This window comes from Aspergillus glaucus (genome assembly GCF_001890805.1).
Source record: "Aspergillus glaucus CBS 516.65 unplaced genomic scaffold ASPGLscaffold_16, whole genome shotgun sequence".
Taxonomy (NCBI): domain Eukaryota; kingdom Fungi; phylum Ascomycota; class Eurotiomycetes; order Eurotiales; family Aspergillaceae; genus Aspergillus; species Aspergillus glaucus.
Window position 1 is genome coordinate 431,412 of NW_019170468.1, and position 19,538 is coordinate 450,949.

At 49.1% G+C, this 19,538-nt stretch overlaps 9 protein-coding genes across 9 annotated transcripts; 5 read left to right on the forward strand and 4 right to left on the reverse strand.

Annotated features, from left to right (window-relative positions):
* Positions 1-1,976: 1,976 nt before the first annotated feature.
* On the reverse strand, positions 1,977-2,675 carry ASPGLDRAFT_49602 (uncharacterized protein). The gene is made up of 5 exons (XM_022547139.1): positions 2,610-2,675; positions 2,489-2,553; positions 2,353-2,439; positions 2,219-2,305; positions 1,977-2,143 (listed from the first exon to the last, which is right to left on the reverse strand). Exons 1-5 carry the CDS (start codon positions 2,616-2,618, stop codon positions 2,131-2,133), a joined length of 261 nt encoding a protein of 86 aa, XP_022398884.1. The 5' UTR covers positions 2,619-2,675; the 3' UTR covers positions 1,977-2,130.
* A 247-nt stretch (positions 2,676-2,922) lies between these two features.
* ASPGLDRAFT_153843 (D-mandelate dehydrogenase-like dehydrogenase) lies at positions 2,923-4,389 on the forward strand. Its single transcript, XM_022542335.1, has 5 exons — positions 2,923-3,101; positions 3,163-3,235; positions 3,287-3,911; positions 3,962-4,201; positions 4,253-4,389. Exons 2-5 carry the CDS (start codon positions 3,189-3,191, stop codon positions 4,349-4,351), a joined length of 1,011 nt encoding a protein of 336 aa, XP_022398885.1. The 5' UTR covers positions 2,923-3,101; positions 3,163-3,188; the 3' UTR covers positions 4,352-4,389.
* Positions 4,390-4,932: 543 nt separating this feature from the next.
* Positions 4,933-7,019, forward strand: ASPGLDRAFT_131225 (glutathione S-transferase family protein; the record flags this gene model as incomplete). Its single annotated transcript, XM_022541022.1, has 6 exons — positions 4,933-5,054; positions 5,118-5,719; positions 6,040-6,199; positions 6,266-6,443; positions 6,496-6,579; positions 6,633-7,019. 6 exons carry the CDS (start codon positions 4,933-4,935, stop codon positions 7,017-7,019), a joined length of 1,533 nt encoding a protein of 510 aa, XP_022398886.1.
* ASPGLDRAFT_1496620 (uncharacterized protein) lies at positions 6,985-8,229 on the reverse strand (the record flags this gene model as incomplete). The annotated part of the gene is made up of 3 exons (XM_022542060.1): positions 6,985-7,899; positions 7,980-8,086; positions 8,158-8,229. The coding sequence occupies 3 exons, from the start codon at positions 8,227-8,229 to the stop codon at positions 7,230-7,232; spliced, it is 849 nt and encodes a 282-aa protein (XP_022398887.1). The 3' UTR covers positions 6,985-7,229.
* A 233-nt stretch (positions 8,230-8,462) lies between these two features.
* ASPGLDRAFT_49607 (uncharacterized protein) lies at positions 8,463-9,173 on the forward strand. Its single transcript, XM_022547140.1, has 3 exons — positions 8,463-8,538; positions 8,716-8,994; positions 9,094-9,173. The coding sequence occupies exons 1-3, from the start codon at positions 8,529-8,531 to the stop codon at positions 9,144-9,146; spliced, it is 342 nt and encodes a 113-aa protein (XP_022398888.1). The 5' UTR covers positions 8,463-8,528; the 3' UTR covers positions 9,147-9,173.
* A 694-nt stretch (positions 9,174-9,867) lies between these two features.
* On the forward strand, positions 9,868-12,307 carry ASPGLDRAFT_49609 (uncharacterized protein). The gene is made up of 2 exons (XM_022547141.1): positions 9,868-10,417; positions 10,488-12,307. The coding sequence occupies exons 1-2, from the start codon at positions 10,219-10,221 to the stop codon at positions 12,101-12,103; spliced, it is 1,815 nt and encodes a 604-aa protein (XP_022398889.1). The 5' UTR covers positions 9,868-10,218; the 3' UTR covers positions 12,104-12,307.
* A 52-nt stretch (positions 12,308-12,359) lies between these two features.
* Positions 12,360-13,734, reverse strand: ASPGLDRAFT_27581 (uncharacterized protein; the record flags this gene model as incomplete). The annotated part of the gene is made up of 3 exons (XM_022543670.1): positions 12,360-12,768; positions 12,823-13,406; positions 13,465-13,734. The coding sequence occupies 3 exons, from the start codon at positions 13,732-13,734 to the stop codon at positions 12,360-12,362; spliced, it is 1,263 nt and encodes a 420-aa protein (XP_022398890.1).
* Positions 13,735-13,884: 150 nt separating this feature from the next.
* Positions 13,885-17,354, reverse strand: ASPGLDRAFT_579547 (uncharacterized protein). Its single transcript, XM_022548290.1, has 3 exons — positions 16,882-17,354; positions 15,960-16,824; positions 13,885-15,920 (listed from the first exon to the last, which is right to left on the reverse strand). Exons 1-3 carry the CDS (start codon positions 17,255-17,257, stop codon positions 14,036-14,038), a joined length of 3,126 nt encoding a protein of 1,041 aa, XP_022398891.1. The 5' UTR covers positions 17,258-17,354; the 3' UTR covers positions 13,885-14,035.
* Positions 17,355-17,861: 507 nt separating this feature from the next.
* On the forward strand, positions 17,862-19,501 carry ASPGLDRAFT_37496 (uncharacterized protein; the record flags this gene model as incomplete). Its single annotated transcript, XM_022544827.1, has 3 exons — positions 17,862-18,113; positions 18,174-19,338; positions 19,398-19,501. 3 exons carry the CDS (start codon positions 17,862-17,864, stop codon positions 19,499-19,501), a joined length of 1,521 nt encoding a protein of 506 aa, XP_022398892.1.
* Between the last annotated feature and the right edge of the window lie 37 nt (positions 19,502-19,538).

Below are 19,538 nucleotides of genomic sequence, written 5' to 3' on the forward strand. Positions count from 1 at the left end.
GATACTCTGTAGATTATTAGTTAGGTATGGTATACGAGAGATGGAGACTAGAATAGCTGGAAGAATAAACTAACATAGATAGTCATTTTGCCAGTTGTGTCAGTATGGAGGATGTTTTCGGTCCGTAGATAGAGGGGTTTCTTGTCCCTTATATACATACTCTGTACATCTTTAGATCCAGCTCGAGGGGTAGCCAGTCACATAGCATTGCAAGTCGGAAGATCAACTGATCCGATGACGTGGGAGTATGTGTCTATTGCTTTATCTTGAAGTTACGTATGTATATAAACAGTACGTTCATAGTGCCATGAGGGCAAGTTCAGAATCCCGAGACTTAAATCGAACAGTATGCTAACACATTGAGCCCAAAATGCACTAGTAATCGCCATTGTCCTCTTTGACCACGTTAATCTCCGTCGAGATGTCATCTCCCAGCTTAATCTTCTTCAAGTCATCCAATGTGACATGAGGCGCTGCAGCCAGGCTGGTCTGTGTTAGTATTCGAATAACGAAACAGTGGTTGTATCGGTGGCCATACATGGCATATTGAATAGGAGGTCCATTCGTAACCCATTCGACTGCCCTCGATACGACAGCACCCTTTTCAGCGAACTTGTTCGTCACTCTGGTGGATGAATTGTTAGATGTATATGAATATGGCTGAGAACAGGAGGGGGTGACTATACGTTTATCCAATTCCATCAGAGTATTGAGAAGCAGCTTCGTCGTTGTCGTAGCGGATGGTCAGCTCCCAGACGTGAATTGTGTTAATAAGGACAATAGGGACTACTGGGTAGTAAAAGATGAACGAATGTATAGATCCATTTTGTCTGTAATAGATGTTTCCTGGCCTGAGAGAAATGCTGTACTCTTTATTTGCAGGGGTTCTTATCCCTTATATACCCTGAGATTCAAACGTCAGTAGAAGCTAAATGCAGAGACTGCCACGTAACATCATGGCAAGCATAAGGTTTGCTGGTGGAGATTGAAAACATCGTTTTCATCTGATTCGGCATTTTGGGTTTCTTGGATATTATCTCATCTTGATCTTATCCGTGTTAGGGTTCGGTTATGGAGGGGTTGATGGGGGAATAGCTACGGAGTACGTCCCAGAAACTTGATTGATTATAAGTCAGACATATAAAGCCAGCCCTTTGAACAGGCATTGCTACCATGCCTCTTCAACTATTTTAGAGATACTAGGCGGCGACTCGAACTTCCGCAGCTCATCCAATGTCATACGGCCCGGCACATCAAAGCTGATCGGTGTTAGTTAACAGGGCATAGGAAAGAAAGAAAAAGAACAGAAATCATGAATCCCACTTACAAAGTGAGTTGGAATCGACCTATACGGCGGACTGGTTCAACCGCCGCATCCGCAAAGGTACCAAAGGTGTACATCAGACTGGTGGGTTGTCAGAGGTGCGTACAGTATGGCAGGTGATTGAAAGGGGGATGGTACATGGTCTCAATAAACGGAGCATCTATCCGATAAGCATCGTCTCTTCATAGAAAGGGGTGGGTTTCTAGATCATTAGCTGCCTTTGGGGACTAGGATAGAGGAGGCTCAGCGAACGTACTGGGGCATTTTGTATGATGCTCTTTGGACTAGGGAATTATTATAATAACCTTGTTAGGGCTTGATTTGTGTCCTGAGAACCGTGGTGCAAAAAATTTCATATGGGGCTCTTCCTGATTTCTCTTCATTATGATTTGCCTTTCGTTTTAGAACATTATGTTGAGCGTTGGGGCTCGTTCTGTCATAGCAATGGATGACTGAATGAGAGACTGAAATTTGTAGAAACTTGTCCGCTATATACTCCATCTCAGCCGAGGCTGAATGCAGTGATCGCCACCCACAAGGCATGCATAAGGCTAGCCCATCCTCCAACTGTCAATGGCGCTGATCTTCAAGACTATGAATTCATGATACGATGAATAAAGAAGCTCAAAATCCAAAGAGACTTGATATTAACCCTGTGTAAACGGTACTGAATAGCATTCCATTCCTTCGATGCTAGACATACCAATCCATTCTTCTAAATCGACTACTGAACTTGAATCATCAATCGAGATACCGTCATACGTGATATGCTATGGAGGATGTTCAAAAGCACCCTTGGACATGAACTAATCCGCCACTCTGATGAATTATTAGTTTCCGGCAGTTGGAAGGAAGATCGTGGTACATTATCTTGATCTTAACTGGATATCTTACTTATCAATCCTTTGGACATCGGTAAAGATCCCTTCTCCGAGGTCAACATTCCTAAGCTCGCCCAATCTGCCTTTTGCTGCGTGAAGACTGGTATCTGTTAGTAAGTACACATAGGTATGGAGGATCTCACTTGCATAGTATATTGAACGAAAGGAACACGTGGATCTGATTTCAACGGGAGTGTCACCGAAACATCCATTGCCACAAATGTATCTAGCACTCTGGTTATTTATTAGATTAGTGTACAACAGACGGTGGCAGGAGAGCTACATGGTTTGAATATCTTCGAGATAATGATAAAAGAACACTTCATTTGCATAGCGAATGGTGAGTTTCTAGACATGGAATGGGTAAGTAGAAGGCTTATGCGGAGGAAGTCCAAATTACATACATACGGCATCTTGTCGATTTGTATGAAAAATGTTTGTAGAATTGAAATTGAAATATTGGAGAACCATCTCCTCCCTATATGTTTTATACCTCGAGAGCGTCTAACCTCAGCTAAGGTTTCCACGTCATATTATGAAATACCGGCAGCTGTTATGCATTTGGCGCAGGTGCAGGTACACAACAGACAGCCCTGGGACATGTCAAACAATTGCCGTTTTGGGAAATCCTGATGCCATCCGATGCGGGGAATGCCATGTGGGGCACATTTTCTAATCTCTTGTCATTCCTTCGCCTTTCGCTTCTTCTTCTTCTTCACTCCCTCTCTTCTTCATCTTTTCATTCTGGTCATATTTCTGGACACCTACACTGATGTGCTTGTAATCGATTTATCCCCTGCATTTTATCACTATCGTTTTGAGTGGTCTCAACGCCCGGCTGGGACTCGTTCTCGGTCACAATTCTCCGGTTTCTATCGTCCGAGATAACAACCAGAGTAAGACTTGCACTTCTCCTCTACCAATCCCTTCATACCTTCTTGCTCACAATTTGAATAGAAAATACACACCCAACAAACTCTACAATGGCCGACTCCAGACCCAAGATCCTCCTCCTTGGAAAGATTGTTCAGTACGCTTATCATTCATTGCCCACCGGAGTTGCTCCGACTGACATTCGCAGCGCACATTCTACCTGGCAATCTCTAAGCGAGCTCGGAGAACTGGTCGCATCCACCGCCATTAACCGTGAGGAGTTTCTCAAGGAATGTCGCGATGGCAAGCTGGACGGAGTAGTCGCTGCGTATCGCACATTCGACTCCGTGACTATTACAGGAAATATCGACGAGGAGGTGGTGAATGCTCTCCCCAACTCTCTCAAGTACCTTGCGCATTGCGGTGCAGGATATGACCAAGTCAACGTTCACGCCTGCAGTGCCCGGAACCCGCCCATTCGGGTCTCCAACACTCCCACTGCTGTCGATGATGCTACGGCCGATGTGAACATGTTCCTGATCATTGGTGCCCTGCGCAACTTCAATTATGGTATGGCCGCATTGCGTGAAGGTAAATGGCGTGGACAGCCGCAGCCTATCCTCGGACATGACCCTCAAGGCAAGGTCCTGGGTATTCTGGGGATGGGTGGCATTGGGCGCAACTTGAAAAAGAAGGCAGAGGCGTTTGGGATGAAGGTTGTCTACCACAACCGTCGGCAGTTGAATGAGGAATTGTCGGAAGGAGCGCAATATGTGACCTTTGACGAACTGCTGTCGACCAGTGACGTGATCAGCTTGAACTTGCCTTTGAATGTAAGTGCGCCCACTACCCCGCTTAATATGATCCAAGTCTAACTGATTAGAAAAACACCCACCACATCATCAGCAAATCCGAATTCGCCAAGATGAAGGACGGCGTTGTCATTGTCAACACGGCCAGAGGCGCCGTCATTGATGAAGCAGCCCTCGTCGAAGCTCTCGACAACGACAAGGTCTACTCCGCCGGTCTCGATGTCTTCGAGGAGGAGCCTAAGATTCATCCTGGTCTCGTTCGTAACCCCAGGGTACTTCTGGTTCCTCACATGGGTACCTGGACTGTGGAGGTGAGCCCCCTTTCCTCTAATTGATATGGAAAAGAGGCTAACGTATTGTAGACTCAAACCGCTATGGAGGAGTGGGCTATTGGGAATGTGCGAGATGCACTCCAGACTGGGAAGTTGAAGAGCCCTGTTCCTGAGCAGGCTGACCTGTGAGATCGCTGGCGAGGTATCGTATGCACATAAAACGGGGGTATACCTTGCTCGGTACATAGACTCGTATCAATTACAGAATGTGATAGACTTCTATACTACATATTTATCTTCGCTTCCTCTCACTTCTACTCTACCACTCACCGCCTGCCTTATTCGAACTCATATCCAACGCCGCTTCAAGGCCAACATCATCCGCAAAAGCAGCACCCGCTATCAATAAACGCCTTTCCCACACGATGGACGCCCCAGATAGTCAATTGCAACCCGTAACCCTCCCAGCCTTTGCAGATGACGCGACGCATACATTTCAACCTCTCCAGTCGGACATTGAGAGTCTACAACACCAGCAACAGCACCAGCACCATCTCCAGAATGCAAATGCTACAGATACACCGGTTTTCCTGCGACCTCCGCGACCAGGAGAACCCGCTAATAACCTCCTGATAACAAGCACCCCGCATCATACTCCGACACAGCAATACCAACAGATTAGAAATAATGATACTGATAACGATCGATTGGACCATCTCAATTCCCAGCTACAACAGCAGAATGAACCAAACTTCGCACTTACAGCCGACATGGCGATCAAACAGGCAGACCATCGGAAGGACATGAAATGCATTCCTGATCCGCCTGATCTGGATTCGTGGAGAGAGAAGCTGTTCAATGTAGACGAGACGATCACTCTGAGTGAAGAGCAGTATGTCTCCTAACATCTCTCTATATAGATTTGACCTGATTGCTTACACTGGTTGTCACGTAGATTCCTAATCTACTTCCCCCACATCGACAACGTCTACTCCCACCGCTCTACACAACGCTACAAGCGCAAGCCCTTCGTCTCGCATTACTGGGACTGTCGACTAAAAGGCCGTCCACCAGGAACACCCAAATCCAACAACCCGACTAAGAAGAAGCGAAAACGTACCGCTCGCCAACGAGATCTCTGCGACGTCAAGATCAAGATCACAGAGTATTTCCCTGGCTTCGTCCCGGAATTGACACCAAGTGATCCAGATCCGTCATTTCCGTCGGAGTTGTTACCGGGTGTTCATGCGTTGTTTGATCACGGTGGGAATGGCGATGGCGATGATAGGGGATCGCAGCCATTTGGAATCCTTACGCCGAATCCTTCACCACCGGATGGACATGCTGGTATCGCTGGGGAGCGGTTCTTTACGATTCAGCGGGTGAATGGTAACGGCGCGAATGGGAAGCATGATGGTGTTGGAGGGGGGCATCGACATACGCTGGAGGAGAGCGATCGCGTCAAGAAGAATAGTGTCCAGCGACGGGTTTTGAGTCAGACGAGGGAGAGGAAGAGGTCGAGTCCGGTATGTACTTCTTTTCTCTTTTTGCGTGTCAGTTTTCTTGCCCCGGAAGTAGACCTCGATACTGCTTGTAGCTCGCACGTTCCCGGTCAATTGCACAATTGAACAGCACAAGAAAAAGCACAATTCAATATTCAATTGTTATCTGAATTGGAAGTTTATATGGTGTATCCAAGCGGAGTGGAACGCCTTGACGTCACTGCATGGCGCTTTTCCCTCTCCCCGCTTCCCTCCGATCTGACCTTCACCTTACTATGTTCCTCAAACGCCTCTGCTTTTTCCCTTTTCACAGAACGTTTTTGAACCTCCCTCGACGCGGTTTCATTCTCCCTCTACTACCAAGTGTGTACCCAGTGACTCTAACCCATCAATCGACGCGAAAGATCAAAACCATGCCTCCCCAACACCAAACGAGCCAAAAGATATACCATACCGAAGCCACCGGTACCGCTGCATTGACCGCGCTCAATCACAAAAATGAATGCGATTTGAGGTTGTTTGGTAGTTGCTTCTGGTGAGTCTCACATCCTAATCAATTGGCGAATTGCGAATCTCCTGCTGACAGCGAGGTCGGTTGTAGTCCATTCGTGCAACGGGTATGGATCGCATTGGAGTTGAAAGGCATCCCGTACCAATATATCGAGATCGATCCGTATAAGAAACCGCAGTCGTTACTCGAGGTGAATCCGCGGGGATTGGTTCCTGCGCTACGGCACGGCGATTGGGGGTGTTATGAGAGTACGGTGTTGATGGAATATGTATGGCTCGACCCGCAAATCTGAAGTGGATGTCCGTTTTAATGCGATGTAGCTCGAGGACTTAAATGGCGGTGCCCCGCTTATGCCGAAAGACAATGCGAAGTTGCGTGCTCAAAGCCGATTGTGGGCGGACCATGTGAGTTTCTTCTTCCTCGAGGTCGATTTATAGAAGCACTTCTGACCATCCAGATCAATCGCCATATCGTCCCCAATTTCTATCGTGTTCTACAAGAACAAGACCAAGAGAAACAGATCGCGAACGCGCAGGAATTGCGTGAAGGTTTCACCAAGCTGATCGATGCCGCCCATCCCCAAGGTCCGTTTTTCTTGGGTCCCCGTATTTCGTTCGTGGACATCCAAGTCGCGCCTTGGATTCTCCGGCTTCGTCGTGCTCTCAAACCATACCGCGGATGGCCGGATCCAGAGGAGGGAACTCGGTGGGCGACTTGGGTCAATGCCATTGAATCTAATGAGCACGTTCGAGCAACAACCAGCACGGACGAGCTGTATTTGGACAGCTATGAGCGTTATGCTCGTAAGTTTCCTGCTCGAAGAAAATTGGCGCCCCCGCGCTAACTTTTGTTATAGAAAACCGCCCCAACACTTCTCAGGTTGCGAATGCGATCAACTCTGGGAGAGGACTGCCTTGAGCTTCTCCCGGCATAGCCTTGCCTATGAATCGCTGGACGTGTGGGATGTTTGGCGATGTGGGCGGGGTTATATGCCGGGGTGATTTCCCAGAAATAGAATAAAACGGTAGACCATGATGAGCCTTTCCTTTGCATCTTAAGTTGTTTTTGCACCCCTGGGCTTGAAGCCGCCACGCCCATTGGCATCTGGTCCTCGGGGATGACGATACGGCTGGCGTGGGGATTGCTGTTGACCGCCGATCCGTTCACCGGGAGATTGGCTGTCCTTTTTCTGTACATAGTTTGGGTTCGATCGAGGAGCATTTCCTGGGTCATAGAGTTGTCGCGACTTAGACGATGTTGACGAAGAATCTCTCTTTTCCTTGTGATTGTCCTTATTGTTGTCTCTTCCTCCACCGCGGCTCTTGCCTTTCCCTCGGCCCTCGTTCTGCCTGTTAGGCGGGGTTGCACTGCGAGGGGTAGAAGTACCGGACGTATTGGCAGACGGACTCCCAAACAGCCGCTCTCGTACCTCCTCGTACTTGCGCTGCCTCTCCTCTAGACTCCGCATTGCAATTGCTTGACGCTCTTCGGGAGTCGGCTCAGGTGCTTTGTTCTTCTCGTCCTCGTCATCAGACTCTTCGACTTTATCGTCCGCGACCAGGGCCAATCGGGCCATACCAGCTGTCGCTATGCTGGGTGTTGCGGCACTCCGTGAAGCTGAGGCCTGAGGTTTGCGACTGAGAACGGTTACGGTAGGTTTGAATTCTTGTTTCAGGGGGACGTTGGATTGGGCTTCGAGGAAGTGGAGGGTCTGGGGTTGTTCTCTGCAATTGGGTTAGGATTGCGATGGACCAGATATATTAAATGTAGATGCACAAGATATGGATGCCCAAGAGAGACGTACGCTTCGGCCCATAGTTGACGGTTAAATTCGGCCTGCTGCGCTCTGCGCTGTGCTTTGGTGACTTTGGATGAGACTTTCTTCTCCGGCGGGGGCTGCTCGTCGAAGGTCTAAACCGGTTAGCACTCGCCTTCTTTGATATGGATATATATATCTTGAAAAATCGGTAAGGACAAAGGACAGGACCTACATCCGCCTGCTGTTCCCAATCCTCGTCCCAAACATTGTGACCGGCAGAAGTGCTTGCGCTCATGATGGCAAAGGCTGAAGATGCAAGAAGAACAAGAACAAAACCAAAAAGAATGAGTATCGCTGTAGAAATAGAATAATAGAATAATTGTGTACCCAAAATTGAATCCTCTTCGGGCCAAAGTCTGGGAGTTCTGTAGTGGTGATCAAGTTTTTATGGGGAGATTCTGTTTCAGTCGGGATTTGTGAGGAGGTTACTAAGTGGTGGACCGGGACAAGCGCCGGAACGGAGGCAGTAACTGCGATAGCGACAACCAACATCGACACTCTTTTCTGTTTAGTGGTCAACGCCAACTATCCATCATGCCGACAGGTGAGTTCCTTGATTAGTTATGCCTTCATTCTGGATTCTATTACCGTCTACACGCGCCTTCTCAAGCAGCGTTCTCTTCCCCGCATCATCACCAGCCAGCCATCTACACCCTCAAGCTAGAAGGCCAAGCACCACAATCCAAAACTCAAAAGCATCACAATACTAATACAAATTCAGACTACGACGGCGACTCCCAAATGGCCTCCTCCCCCGAATCCGGAGCCCGCACCCCAACCATGACCAACCCCCCGGCCATCCACTCCTCAGAACTCTCGCCCCCGGGATCCCAGCATATGGAGAGAACAGCAGACCTCGGTGGCTTTGAGAAGGGAGGTAGTGCTGCTGCGGCACAGGGGAAACAGCAGAAGGTCAAGCCGGGGGAGTGGAAGAGTAAACGGGCGGAGGATGAGGCTCAGCGCGCGATGGAGTTTGTGGTGGATAGGGATTTTAGTTTGAGTGAGTCGCCTTTTTACACTCGTACCCGTCTTTCTGGTCCTGCTTTTGGGTGTTGAGATGGTTGGGGGTTGTACTGGATGGAGGCTAATGCCGGACTAGAGGAATTCGGGGACCCGTTTGACGAGAGGGATATGGACAAGAAACTGCCATGAAATATTGCAATTACTCTGCTGGATACCCAGCGACAGCTGACGAGGAATCACGACAAAAGAGAGCATGGTGACGGCGTTAGTACTTGGTGGTTACTACGGCTTATGAGACATGATATGATTTCGGCATGATTCTCTTTCGGACTGCAACAGTTCACCTTCTGAATCTTGATACGGTTAGCTAACTTAGTGAGCCCGACCTGGTTAATTAGAAGACTGGGAATGGACAGTTCTGTTGTTCGACTGCTCATAGAAGCAACCGGCCTAGACTGGTTGTCAACATACACCGTAGACAGCAATCGTCTTTCTTCCAGAACAGTTTCCTAGCTAATTTAAAGCCATTGAATCATGCGACACTACTCTTACTCTTGTATACAGGTGGGCAATACTGTAGGGCTGCGATGTACCACTAGAGTGGTTGGCACAGCAACGGCGGGCCCAAAAGAAACAAGACCAACAACTCCGGATCTTCAACTCCAACGTCAACGTCCTTCACCCACTCGCAACTCTTATCTTTTATCAGTTGTGTTATTCCGCATCGTCAGTTCAGTTTTTTATGGTATAATATTCTTCATCTGCACTTTCATAGTGTGCTCTTTCTCGCAACATACCCCGTCTCAGTCGCGACACTCCTCGCGGCGTAAACAACATGCGCGATAACGCCGGACCTTCTACTTTGCTACACCCGCAAATATGGTTGGTTTATTCTATTTTATTTTATCTTATGCCCTGACGCACATTCCTCAATGATTATGGTTTTATTTCTGTTCTGGAAGGCAACAAGCCCAAGAGGAGCTGGACTCTGCTTCTAACCCCTATCATCCTCCCACACCCAGAACCACGCCGTACAGAAAACAAAGACCATTGACAGCTGACACTTCGCGCATCCAGCTCAATCCAAAAAGAATCCCAGACCGAAGACCGCTTCCGCTTCACCCCCGTCAAACACGCCAACACCCTCCCCCGCCTCTGGGATCGCAAACCCTCCACCTCCTTCCTGAGCCAACAATCTCGCCCGCGCAAAGTCTGGAAGCGCTTCCGCACATCGTTCAATAGCATAAAGTCGCTTCAGCAGATGATTGGCGCGGACAGGCCGCTCGAGGAGATGGAGTTGGATACGGTGATTAATGCATCGAGGGGTGCGGGCTTGCTGAGGGGTGCGGGCTTGCTGAGGGGTGTGAAGCGGAGGTGCTTAGGCGTTGAGGTTGGGGGGAGGGAAGAGAGAGGACGGTCATTTTTGGAGACCAAGTGGGAGGGTGAGGTTCGGAGGAGACGTGAGTTAATTCCTATTTTTACTTGTTTGTTAATTTTCTTTTTTGGGATATGCAGTACTGACGTTTCCAGGCAAACTTCCTACGCCATACACCCCTCCAACGGTGGATGAATCGCAGCCCGAAAGTGACTACGAGACTGGGCAGGAATTTTCCACGTCAGACATCGAAGCGGACTTAACGCAGGATTCCATTGAGACGGACGAATCCGTGGACATTGAGACAAACTCTCCGATTACGTTTAATCAGGATATGGCCTATCCTGAAATGCTACATGGCACGTCGAGTTGCCAAGAAGTTGAAAGTGAAGAAATCGACATTGCCGTGCAACCCCGCGATGATCAGTCAACCTTGAATATCGCCAGCGAAGAAGCTAGCGAAGAAGTCAGCGAAGAAGTCAGCGAAGAAGTCAACAAAACTACGATGGACAATCAGCCTGAGCCAGGGAAAGAGACTGCGCCCGCCCAAGAAATCACAAGTGCCCAACAAGAATCGACTCTTGTACGGTCGGCACTTCGAAGCTCGCTGGATGGGGAGGATGCTGAATTACTCAACAACTTCCTAACAAAGGCCAGAGCGAAACGGGCCGCCAAAGCAGCGATGGCCCAAGAGAACGTTGAGGAAGAGAAAGTCACCAAGAAAGAAGAGGTCCCCGACATGCCAACGCCGCGATCCCGTCGGGCTCTGGAGGAGCTGGACACCAATTCCCCAAGCCCATCCCCGCAGAAAGTCCGCCTGCCGTCGCCCAAGAAGCCTGAGAATCCTCCCGCAAGCCCAATTCGCAAGGAGATTGTCTACAACGATGAGGAACAAACCGGAGACGAGAAACAGCAATCAAGTCCGGTCACCCGTCGGAGTACGAGGGTTCGTGTGCCGCCACAGACGACTACCACCGCCATTCGCAACACTCTGTCGCTCCGTCGCGCCAAGGGAACCGAGTTTGTCTTCCTTCAGCGATCAGAGGCCCAGGAACTTGCTCTAGCGACACGCAAAAACACGCGACAAAACAAGGGCAGCGCGGTGTTTCCGAAATACGTACTCAAGAATCTGGCCCAGAAGCAAGGACCAAAAGAAGGGTCTCCGAACCCTGCGCCCAGTGCCAACAAGAAAGGGAATCGGGTGTGCTGGAACAACGCACGTCTGGTGGAATTTGAAGATGGCGAAGAGCCACAACCTGCTCCTACCGAGTGCGAATCCAGTCATGAGCCCTCCGATGTCGACAGCGCACAGCCGACCAAGAAGGGCAGCGAGAAGCGGAAGACGACTGGCGGTAGCAGTGGCCGTACTCGATCCCAGCGTGCGCAGAAGGGTAACAAGACCACGCCTTCTACGGGCACTCTGGCTCCGCCAAAGACCACCGCAACACCACCTGCAGGACGTGTGCGAAAACTGGGAGGCTCTGCCACACCTACAAAGTCCAAATCCGCGCCGTCGCCAGCGACTCCATCATCCAAGGGTACCACCGACACACCCGCCGGGAAGCGCAAGAAGTTGACTCCCAAACCACCCAGTTCTACGTTGTCGCCAGCCAAGAATACCACCAGCAGCAGCACCACAACGACACCTGCCAGCAAAGTACCGAAGCCGACAAGCCGGACATCAACATCGTCCGCAACGAAGAGCAAGAGCATCTTCAAGGCGAATGCTGGGTCAACGCCGGTGCCGAAGCGGGTCCGTGCTCGGGCCTAGTCTCGCGGTTTAACGTTTGTTTTGTTTTTTTGCCTTGTACATATTGAGGTTATTGTTGTGCTTAGTGGGTACATAGGTGGTTTTGTGTTTTGTACATATTTGATGGGAATAAGGGTATTTATGTCTGAGTTCTGTTATGATGCTAGGAATTTGTCTGGGTACAATCGTTTCTCGATTTCAATTGACTTCCTGTTGATATTCTTCTGGACATTGCATATTGATAAACCTATCCAGGCATGATGTTGACCGGATGCGTTCACGCATGAAACGGACACCCACCCGCAAAATTCATCCCCCTCAACCCCTCAAAAATCACCTCCATCTCCTCATGTCCCCTCTTCTCCTGCGCAGCAGGCCCAATCGTCTTCAAATCATACCCAGCCTCTCTATACGCACCATCTTGTGTAGGAACAGCACCACCCCCAAAAAGCCGCGCAAACATAGCCTTCAGACCCCATCTGTTCTTGAAAGATGGCTCGATGTACCACGGCTGTGCGATCCAGAGGTTGATCGTGTACAGACCGGTGGCGGGATCTGGGGCTTCGTTGAGGACACGGATGGCTTTGGATTCGGGTCGTGGGAGGGCGAAGTAGCGAAGGAGAAATTTTCGGAGGGTTATTATTGTCTTCATGAGAGTGGTTATAACGATTCCTGGATTGGCGAAGCTGTGGTTTGTCAGTATGTATACTCAATTAAGTAAAGAGAGAGTAGATGCTCACCCCATGCTCACACGAACATGCTCGTCCACCTTACTCGCAATAACCCTCTGAACAACCGGCTTCAAAAAACCCGGCAAATTCCACTGCGCCAACTCCATAAACCTCCGTCCAATCTTCCTCGTCGACTCTGCCGGCTTCGCAACCTCCTTCTCATAACCCAGCGTCCACTCGCACAGCTCCCGTGCAAAATGTACCCCGTCACTCCATCCCCTCTTATACGACTCGAGAAATCTGAAGTCGATCTCCATCGCGTCCCCCAATGCCTTATGAAACACCCCAATCGCGCATTTCTCCGTCTCACTTAACACCCGCCATTCATTCTCGTCCACGGAGCGGAAGATATCGACTACGGCGGAGCCGAGGGTATGTAGCATATCCTCGTCGAGGATCTTGCCTGCTTTGCGGAAGCGAGAGTGCAGGTAGTTCATGCGTGATATGGCGAGGAGATGCTCGTTGGAACCGGGCTGTCGGTCGTGGACTTCGTTGAGGAGGACTTCTGTGTCTGCGGCGCGTTTGGGCGCGTTGCGTTCGTTGAGTTGGCCGGTTGCTTGGAATAGTTTTGTCATTGTTGGGATTGAGCCGGTCTATCTTCTGTATTAGACTTGCATTTGCAAGACGATGATGGGGGTGGAGTATAGGAACCTTTAGCAGAGAAATCTTCATAGCATTGTGCAGACTATACGGGAACTCAAATTCTCGTAATTCGCGGATAATTTGATGCGCTTCTTTGACGGTCATGCTTGATAGAGGACGTTTGGTGGGTTGAAATCGGGATTGAATTGCTGTGCATCTTTGATAGCGGAAGTAGCGGACGACTACTGCGTATAGACTGAGGAGGGCTGTGGCGAGGGCGATTTTGCCGTAGCCATCTATGGGGATGGCCAGTGGGAAGGTTCGCGTGAGTTCGTTCATTTTGGGTTGAATCTGATGATGATATACTGGGATGAGTGGATGTTTTTTATATGAATGGTTGGCTTGTGATGGGTGGACATTTTGTTGACCGAGATAATGTAATCTTGGATTGATTACCGAGGTGTCGTTGGGGGTTCAGTTGAAGATGATTACGAGGACTGGGTTTGATCTTGTCTTCTGATTGAAGTGCTGAGATTGTTTTTTTCGTGAGGTTGAATATCAAGTTCGCCATGTGAAATACTCGTGGAACTGGTTCACATTCATCATTGTTTAGGGCCCGCAGACACCCCAGGTTATTCTATCAACGAATTTCAAAGACGAAATGCCCATACCGAATCACATCCTTATCATCTTCAATATAACCAATATAATAATGACCTGCAATCGCATCCTTTGGTGTCAACTTCTGTATCTTCCTCTTAAGCCCCGACTGAGTTTTCGTCCGATCAGAACTAGCTGAATCATCATTGTAGAAGCCCGTCATTTCACGCTCCAGTTCGCCAGCGTCAATATCAACATCAAACTCCTCTTCCGGCTTAGGAAGTTTTGGAAAGAGTGAGTTCCACCGTGAAATCTCCCTCTCGGTACTGCTTATTATCTCCTCAGGTGTCATGGCCCGCTCATCGTCTGGGGCTGCCGCGAGTTCGGTGGCGACTTCACTCGCTTCGTCTAGGAAGGTATATTGCGTATCATTTGAGGCGTGATGGCTTGTAGAATTGTCGCTGGCTTCCTGCTGCGGATTGGGTTCAACTGCGTCGGAAGTGGGGATTATTACGAAACCGTCATCTTCTGCGCTAGCCTCACTCTCGCCCGCATCGTCGTCTTCGTACTCGTGGTCAACGCATTCAGCTGTGTACAGTTGTGGTGTTATGTTCCTCAAGTCGCAGCAACTGCTAAGCCGTGCTGTCCCGATGCGACGAAACACGCCTTTTTCTTCTGTTGATTCCAGGAGCAGAGAATTAGGTGTGGTGTTTGAAGGTTCATCGTCACAGCATGTAAAAAAGACTGGAGCGAGGAAGGTTTCTCCGCAGGGAGCTTCTGATGTGGACCCGGTCCAGGACTGAATGAGTGCATCGCCCCGTGTAGCACCCTCTGGCCAAGCGCTGAGATCGAGCGCGATGGGGAGCAGGCGACCCCGAATAAGAAGACGACCATCTTTTACCTGGCCGAAGGGCATGTCATCCTTTTCAGATATACCTTCGATGTCAATAGAGAGAATCTTGATTAGATCCATGGCGCCATTTGTTTGGAGGGCGGGGTCCAATTTTAATCCATTTTCTATTATACCACCAGGGTATGATACCCATGACCAAGATGGCGCGGCGTAGTCTTCGGTTTGTATCTCCTTCGAATGTGAGGGGGTCCAGAGCAACTGCCGTGGGAGTTGGATTTCCCAAAGTCCAGCAACATAGCGAAAACTCGTTCTGGTCGACAATATCTTCGCCAGACCAGCAACGGCTATCAAGCGGTCTATTTGTCTTGGATAGGCAACGCTGTGGCTGACCGTGATGTTGGACCAGTATTTGATAAGAGGATGCGTTGGCTCAAAGGCACTTTCTCCGTAGCACATGTGCTTGGCTTTCCTTAGGATATCTGAATTCCGAGAGAGAGTCTTCCTCCGGAAAGTGGATTTTTCACGACCGTACATTGCTCTGAATGAAGACCAAATATAATCGAGTCCCAACTCCCTTGTTTTTGGTTCATGGTGTAAGTCCACGGAGTATGGGTCCTCCGGCTCCAAAAATTGTCGATTATCGCTTTCTTCATTCGACCTCTCGTCAAGAGTCTTTGAAGTGGTGCATTCCCAAATCAACTGCCGATCCGTAAGATGCACTACTCGTGGTGCTAGCAGGGATTCTTGGAAGACCCATTCCTTGGTATTGGATTTCGCTTCCAAGGTCTGTCTTGACCGTTTGGTGTGGCCGTCCGTGGCAACATCGTAGAAGGTCTCCACAAGCTTTGTAGGACGTAGTCGCCCCGATGACCAGCTAACACAGCTGGTCAAGTTGATGATATCCTGTCTCCATTCCCCGTTCATCTTTCGGAGTTCAGCTCGTAAGATGCTTCCTTCGAGGGACATATTTCTTGCAGTGAAAGCGAAGTCTGTACCATCGGTACTAAAAGCGCCATCTCTGTTTGCGAGACATTCGTTAAGGTCGACTTCTTGGGGCTCCGAGATAAAGATAGTTGAGTTTCCAACAAGTCTGAAACTTGGCCGATCAAATAATCCCTCTAAAAGCTCCTTCACGTCCACGCATCTGCATCTCCACTCTCCAGATATGGCTTTTAGTTCGGCGCAGAGAGTATTTTCTACCAATTCGACGTTCCGTGCACTCCAAGAAAAGTCCTTATCCTTGAGATCGAAGTTTCCGTCTTTGTTACCAAGACGGGTGTTGAGATCAATCTCTATCTCGAGAGCTTGGGGCGGTGAAGCTTCTGCTACAAGCACTGAGGCACCTTCTAGTCTGAAAGGTGGAAGATCGTCTTGCGGGTCAATGCCATTACCCCGGATCGAGATTCGCAGAGGTGTTGCCAAGACAGAATTTCTTGTTGTGAAGAGTCCACCATTCGGATCTAGCGAGGTATCCGGGGAGATGTTCAGATACGAACCCTGATAAACCTCACCCATCACTCCTGCCTGGTCCAGCCAGTCCTTTGGAGAATCTTGAATGATGCATAGAGACTCAGTCCACAAGTATCGAATCCCCAGTTTCCGAGTCAAGTAGACTGCATCCTGAAAAGCTTGAGGCAGGTCCACGACGGCAATGTGCTGTAAGCACTCGTCGTACGTTTCTGTGGTCAGAGACAGGATCTCGGAAGTGATGCCTCCCCAGCAATGGCTGAGCGTCACGTATTTAACATCGAGCTCGAGACTCTCTGAGAGACAAAGCTTCACCTCGGGTGCGTCGGGCACATCGCCTAGGTCCAGGATCCGGGCGAACTGGGGATTCAAACAAGGTTCTCCCTCTCTGCTGCATAGGGAATGGTTCTTGTTGCAATTCTCAATCCAGGAAGTAATGGTATTAATCGATGCTGTAGTGGGTCTATTCCCTGTCTCTATGGCTGGTTCTCCTGTCAAAGGGGCCTGTTCTAGAAGCACTAGTCAGATAGGTGATCCACAGTTGGAGTGAGCTGTTCTTGAATTACCAGGAGAGATGACCAGATACTCCATGCAATGCTCCCGCAGCTCTTTGCCTGCTCTCTGTGAAAGACAGACAGCCAAGCATGAAACGACTTTCCCATTATCAGACTCATAAGCAAGGCGATATCGCATAGAAAATGTTTCCGGATCAACGTCTGGGCTTAATTGGAAATCGGTCAAAATCTGACTATCTCCCTTGGACGACAGGGCATGAAGAATTCGATGGCAGAGACCGCATTCGTCTTTCAGCCCAGCCTCGAGAGATGCAAAGTTGGGATGCAAGACATGTAGGTCGTCATCGTTGAGCTGCTGGCGGGGATGGAATGGCGAGATGGAAATCTTAGGATCTTGAAAGACAGCAGTACAGCGATCACAAAGCATGATCCTCGACTATTCACAAATCGGTATAAAGACTGTTTGTATGATAGATGGTACCTCCTGGATGAGAGAAATAGTGGTGTTTATGCCGGCCTCTGGAAGTGGATAGACACGTTAAGACGCGCCTCGCTTCCGCCTCACTGGATGATTCTGACGAACAACAGCCATGATGTGTTGTAATCGCTCATTTCCATCCACTAGAATTCGATGATATGCTTGTACTGCATCTTGGATGCGTGAATCCCATTTCTGTCGTTGATAAGAGGTTGTTGGATTACACGTGACAGTGCCCAAAATGGCAATGTGTGCCTTATGCCACTTTACCCAATGAGGTTAGACCAATGTCACCTGATATGGCTTTCTGGATTTCTCGAATATGAATCACATAGTTCTGGGCCATAGGAAGATAAAGGCATCTGTGGAGTAGAAAATGGCAAACAGACAGATTCTGTTGACCCCAATAACCAAATGTTGACCGGGGATATTCCCCAACACGCAGCGCCGGAAGCGGGCCGAGGTCTGATTATATTATCACCGGCAAGCGATCAAACGGTTTCCCATATGATTTTATCGAGCTTCCAAACGGCCAAGACCCTATAGAGCGATCATGGCCGCCGAAAACAGTCATAATCTCGTCAAGGTCCTGTCTGCGCGGTCCTATCTCCCGGTCGATGAGCAACCATCGGCAACCCGAGACTCGGCAAATTCTTCGACGGCATCTACAGTCGAAATCAATACTAGTCCAAAGCAGTCGAGTTTATTACCGATGGAGTCTACTAGAGTCACTCGCCAACGGCGATCATCCAGGAATGCGGGGAGACCGAGGTTGGACACACAGGGCACAGCAGTCTTATCAGAGGTATGTACGAAGCAGTGGTATACTGAAAACCAAAAAAGAAAAATATCTGACGTCACGCAGAGTCGTCGGAAACAAGTTCGACAAGCCCAGAAGACATACCGGCTCAAGAAAGAAGCTGTTTTGCAGAATACTCAGGCACGAGTAGCGGAGCTAGAGCAGAAGATTAATGGGATATCCGAAGCCTTTTCCGATCTATATGATGTCGCGCTTGGATCTGACTTGAAGAGCACTCATCCTGCACTTTTTGATCATTTCAATGAAATGAAACGTCTCTTGACTACGAACATGGGACGGTTCCCTACAAGTCCATCACAAGAGTCTTCAAGTACCGGTCGTCGGGAAGCAGGTAGCGCACGAAAATGCGCCACATCAGTATCAGAGAGTGTTAATAGTAGCTGTGAAAAAGGCACTTCTCAGCAAAATGTTTTCGGGTATTGTCCATTGCTATCCGAATCGATGGAGGCCACTCCGGAGAGCGTTTGGCTGTCCCCTGATGACTACCACGAAGACAGCCAAACAGATGGCAATAACAGTGCCTGGCGATCGTTCGGAAATTTTATTTACACTTACTGCTTCCAGGAAGACAAATTCTCACGACGTCTCCAACGCTATTGTTTGGAGTATGCATTCCGCTTGTTCAGCGATCCACGCTCTCATCCGAATCGCATATATCGGGTCTTCCGCTTAGTCCCGTGCATTCAGAACAAAGCCAAGATGTACCCTTATTTTAAGAGACTGATCATGGCCGGTTCTGAGGAGTCGTTGGAGATCCAAGCTCTTCCTTTCTACTGCATTGGTGGCGCAGGGACGCACTATCCTGTGTTGGATGACATGGGAAGTCCAATCTATCCTCCTAAAATGAGACTTCCGAAGAGGCTACTTGGAGTCTTGCCAGTGGTAAGATGTGCCTCCGATGTTGAATCAAATTGGGATACAGATCGGTTACTTGAGGTCTGTGGGTTTGGTGGTCAGTGGTTTGATTGTCGAGACGTGGAAGGCTATCTCAGTGCTCGCGGAGTTCGTCTCGAGGAATCATCCCTGTTTCCACGAGTCGAAGGTCTTCTTGAAAGAGACTCTCAGTCGAGTACGGCCAATTTCTCGCCTTCGGAAGACTCAATTACAGACAGCAGAGGTCAATCGGAGCAGAATTATCCAGCAGACAAGCCATTATCTCCATCTGAACCGCTACATCAGTACATTCTTGACGTCGAAAGCTTCTTCCTCCGTGGGTATTCAACATCTGGACTGGCAGTTGCCTGCAAAAATTCCTGCTGACAATATCAGATCTCCTCCAAGGAATGGTCATCTTAGGACGTGTGCCGGGCTTTAGACAAAGTGACGTTGCGGCTGCTTTCAGGGCTTCTTTACGAGTACAGGCTGCGTCCTGATAATGAAGAACTTCATTCCTGTCCACAAATATCTACA

Coding starts and splice junctions, on each gene's coding strand:
- ASPGLDRAFT_579547 (XM_022548290.1), bottom strand. CDS start 17,257: ATGCTTTGTGATCGCTGTACTGCTGTCTTTCAAGATCCTAAGATTTCC. Junction 16,825..16,881: donor GTATCTGGTCATCTCTCCTG/GTAATTCAAGAA, acceptor TAGTGCTTCTAG/AACAGGCCCCTTTGACAGGA. Junction 15,921..15,959: donor AAGGAGCTTTTAGAGGGATT/ATTTGATCGGCC, acceptor TGGAAACTCAAC/TATCTTTATCTCGGAGCCCC.
- ASPGLDRAFT_49607 (XM_022547140.1), top strand. Junction 8,995..9,093: donor GGATAGGGATTTTAGTTTGA/GTGAGTCGCCTT, acceptor ATGCCGGACTAG/AGGAATTCGGGGACCCGTTT.
- ASPGLDRAFT_153843 (XM_022542335.1), top strand. CDS start 3,189: ATGGCCGACTCCAGACCCAAGATCCTCCTCCTTGGAAAGATTGTTCA. Junction 3,236..3,286: donor CTCCTTGGAAAGATTGTTCA/GTACGCTTATCA, acceptor TGACATTCGCAG/CGCACATTCTACCTGGCAAT. Junction 3,912..3,961: donor GCTTGAACTTGCCTTTGAAT/GTAAGTGCGCCC, acceptor CTAACTGATTAG/AAAAACACCCACCACATCAT.
- ASPGLDRAFT_49609 (XM_022547141.1), top strand. CDS start 10,219: ATGATTGGCGCGGACAGGCCGCTCGAGGAGATGGAGTTGGATACGGTG. Junction 10,418..10,487: donor GGGTGAGGTTCGGAGGAGAC/GTGAGTTAATTC, acceptor TGACGTTTCCAG/GCAAACTTCCTACGCCATAC.
- ASPGLDRAFT_49602 (XM_022547139.1), bottom strand. Junction 2,440..2,488: donor CTCGAAGATATTCAAACCAT/GTAGCTCTCCTG, acceptor ATAAATAACCAG/AGTGCTAGATACATTTGTGG. Junction 2,306..2,352: donor CCTTTCGTTCAATATACTAT/GCAAGTGAGATC, acceptor AACAGATACCAG/TCTTCACGCAGCAAAAGGCA.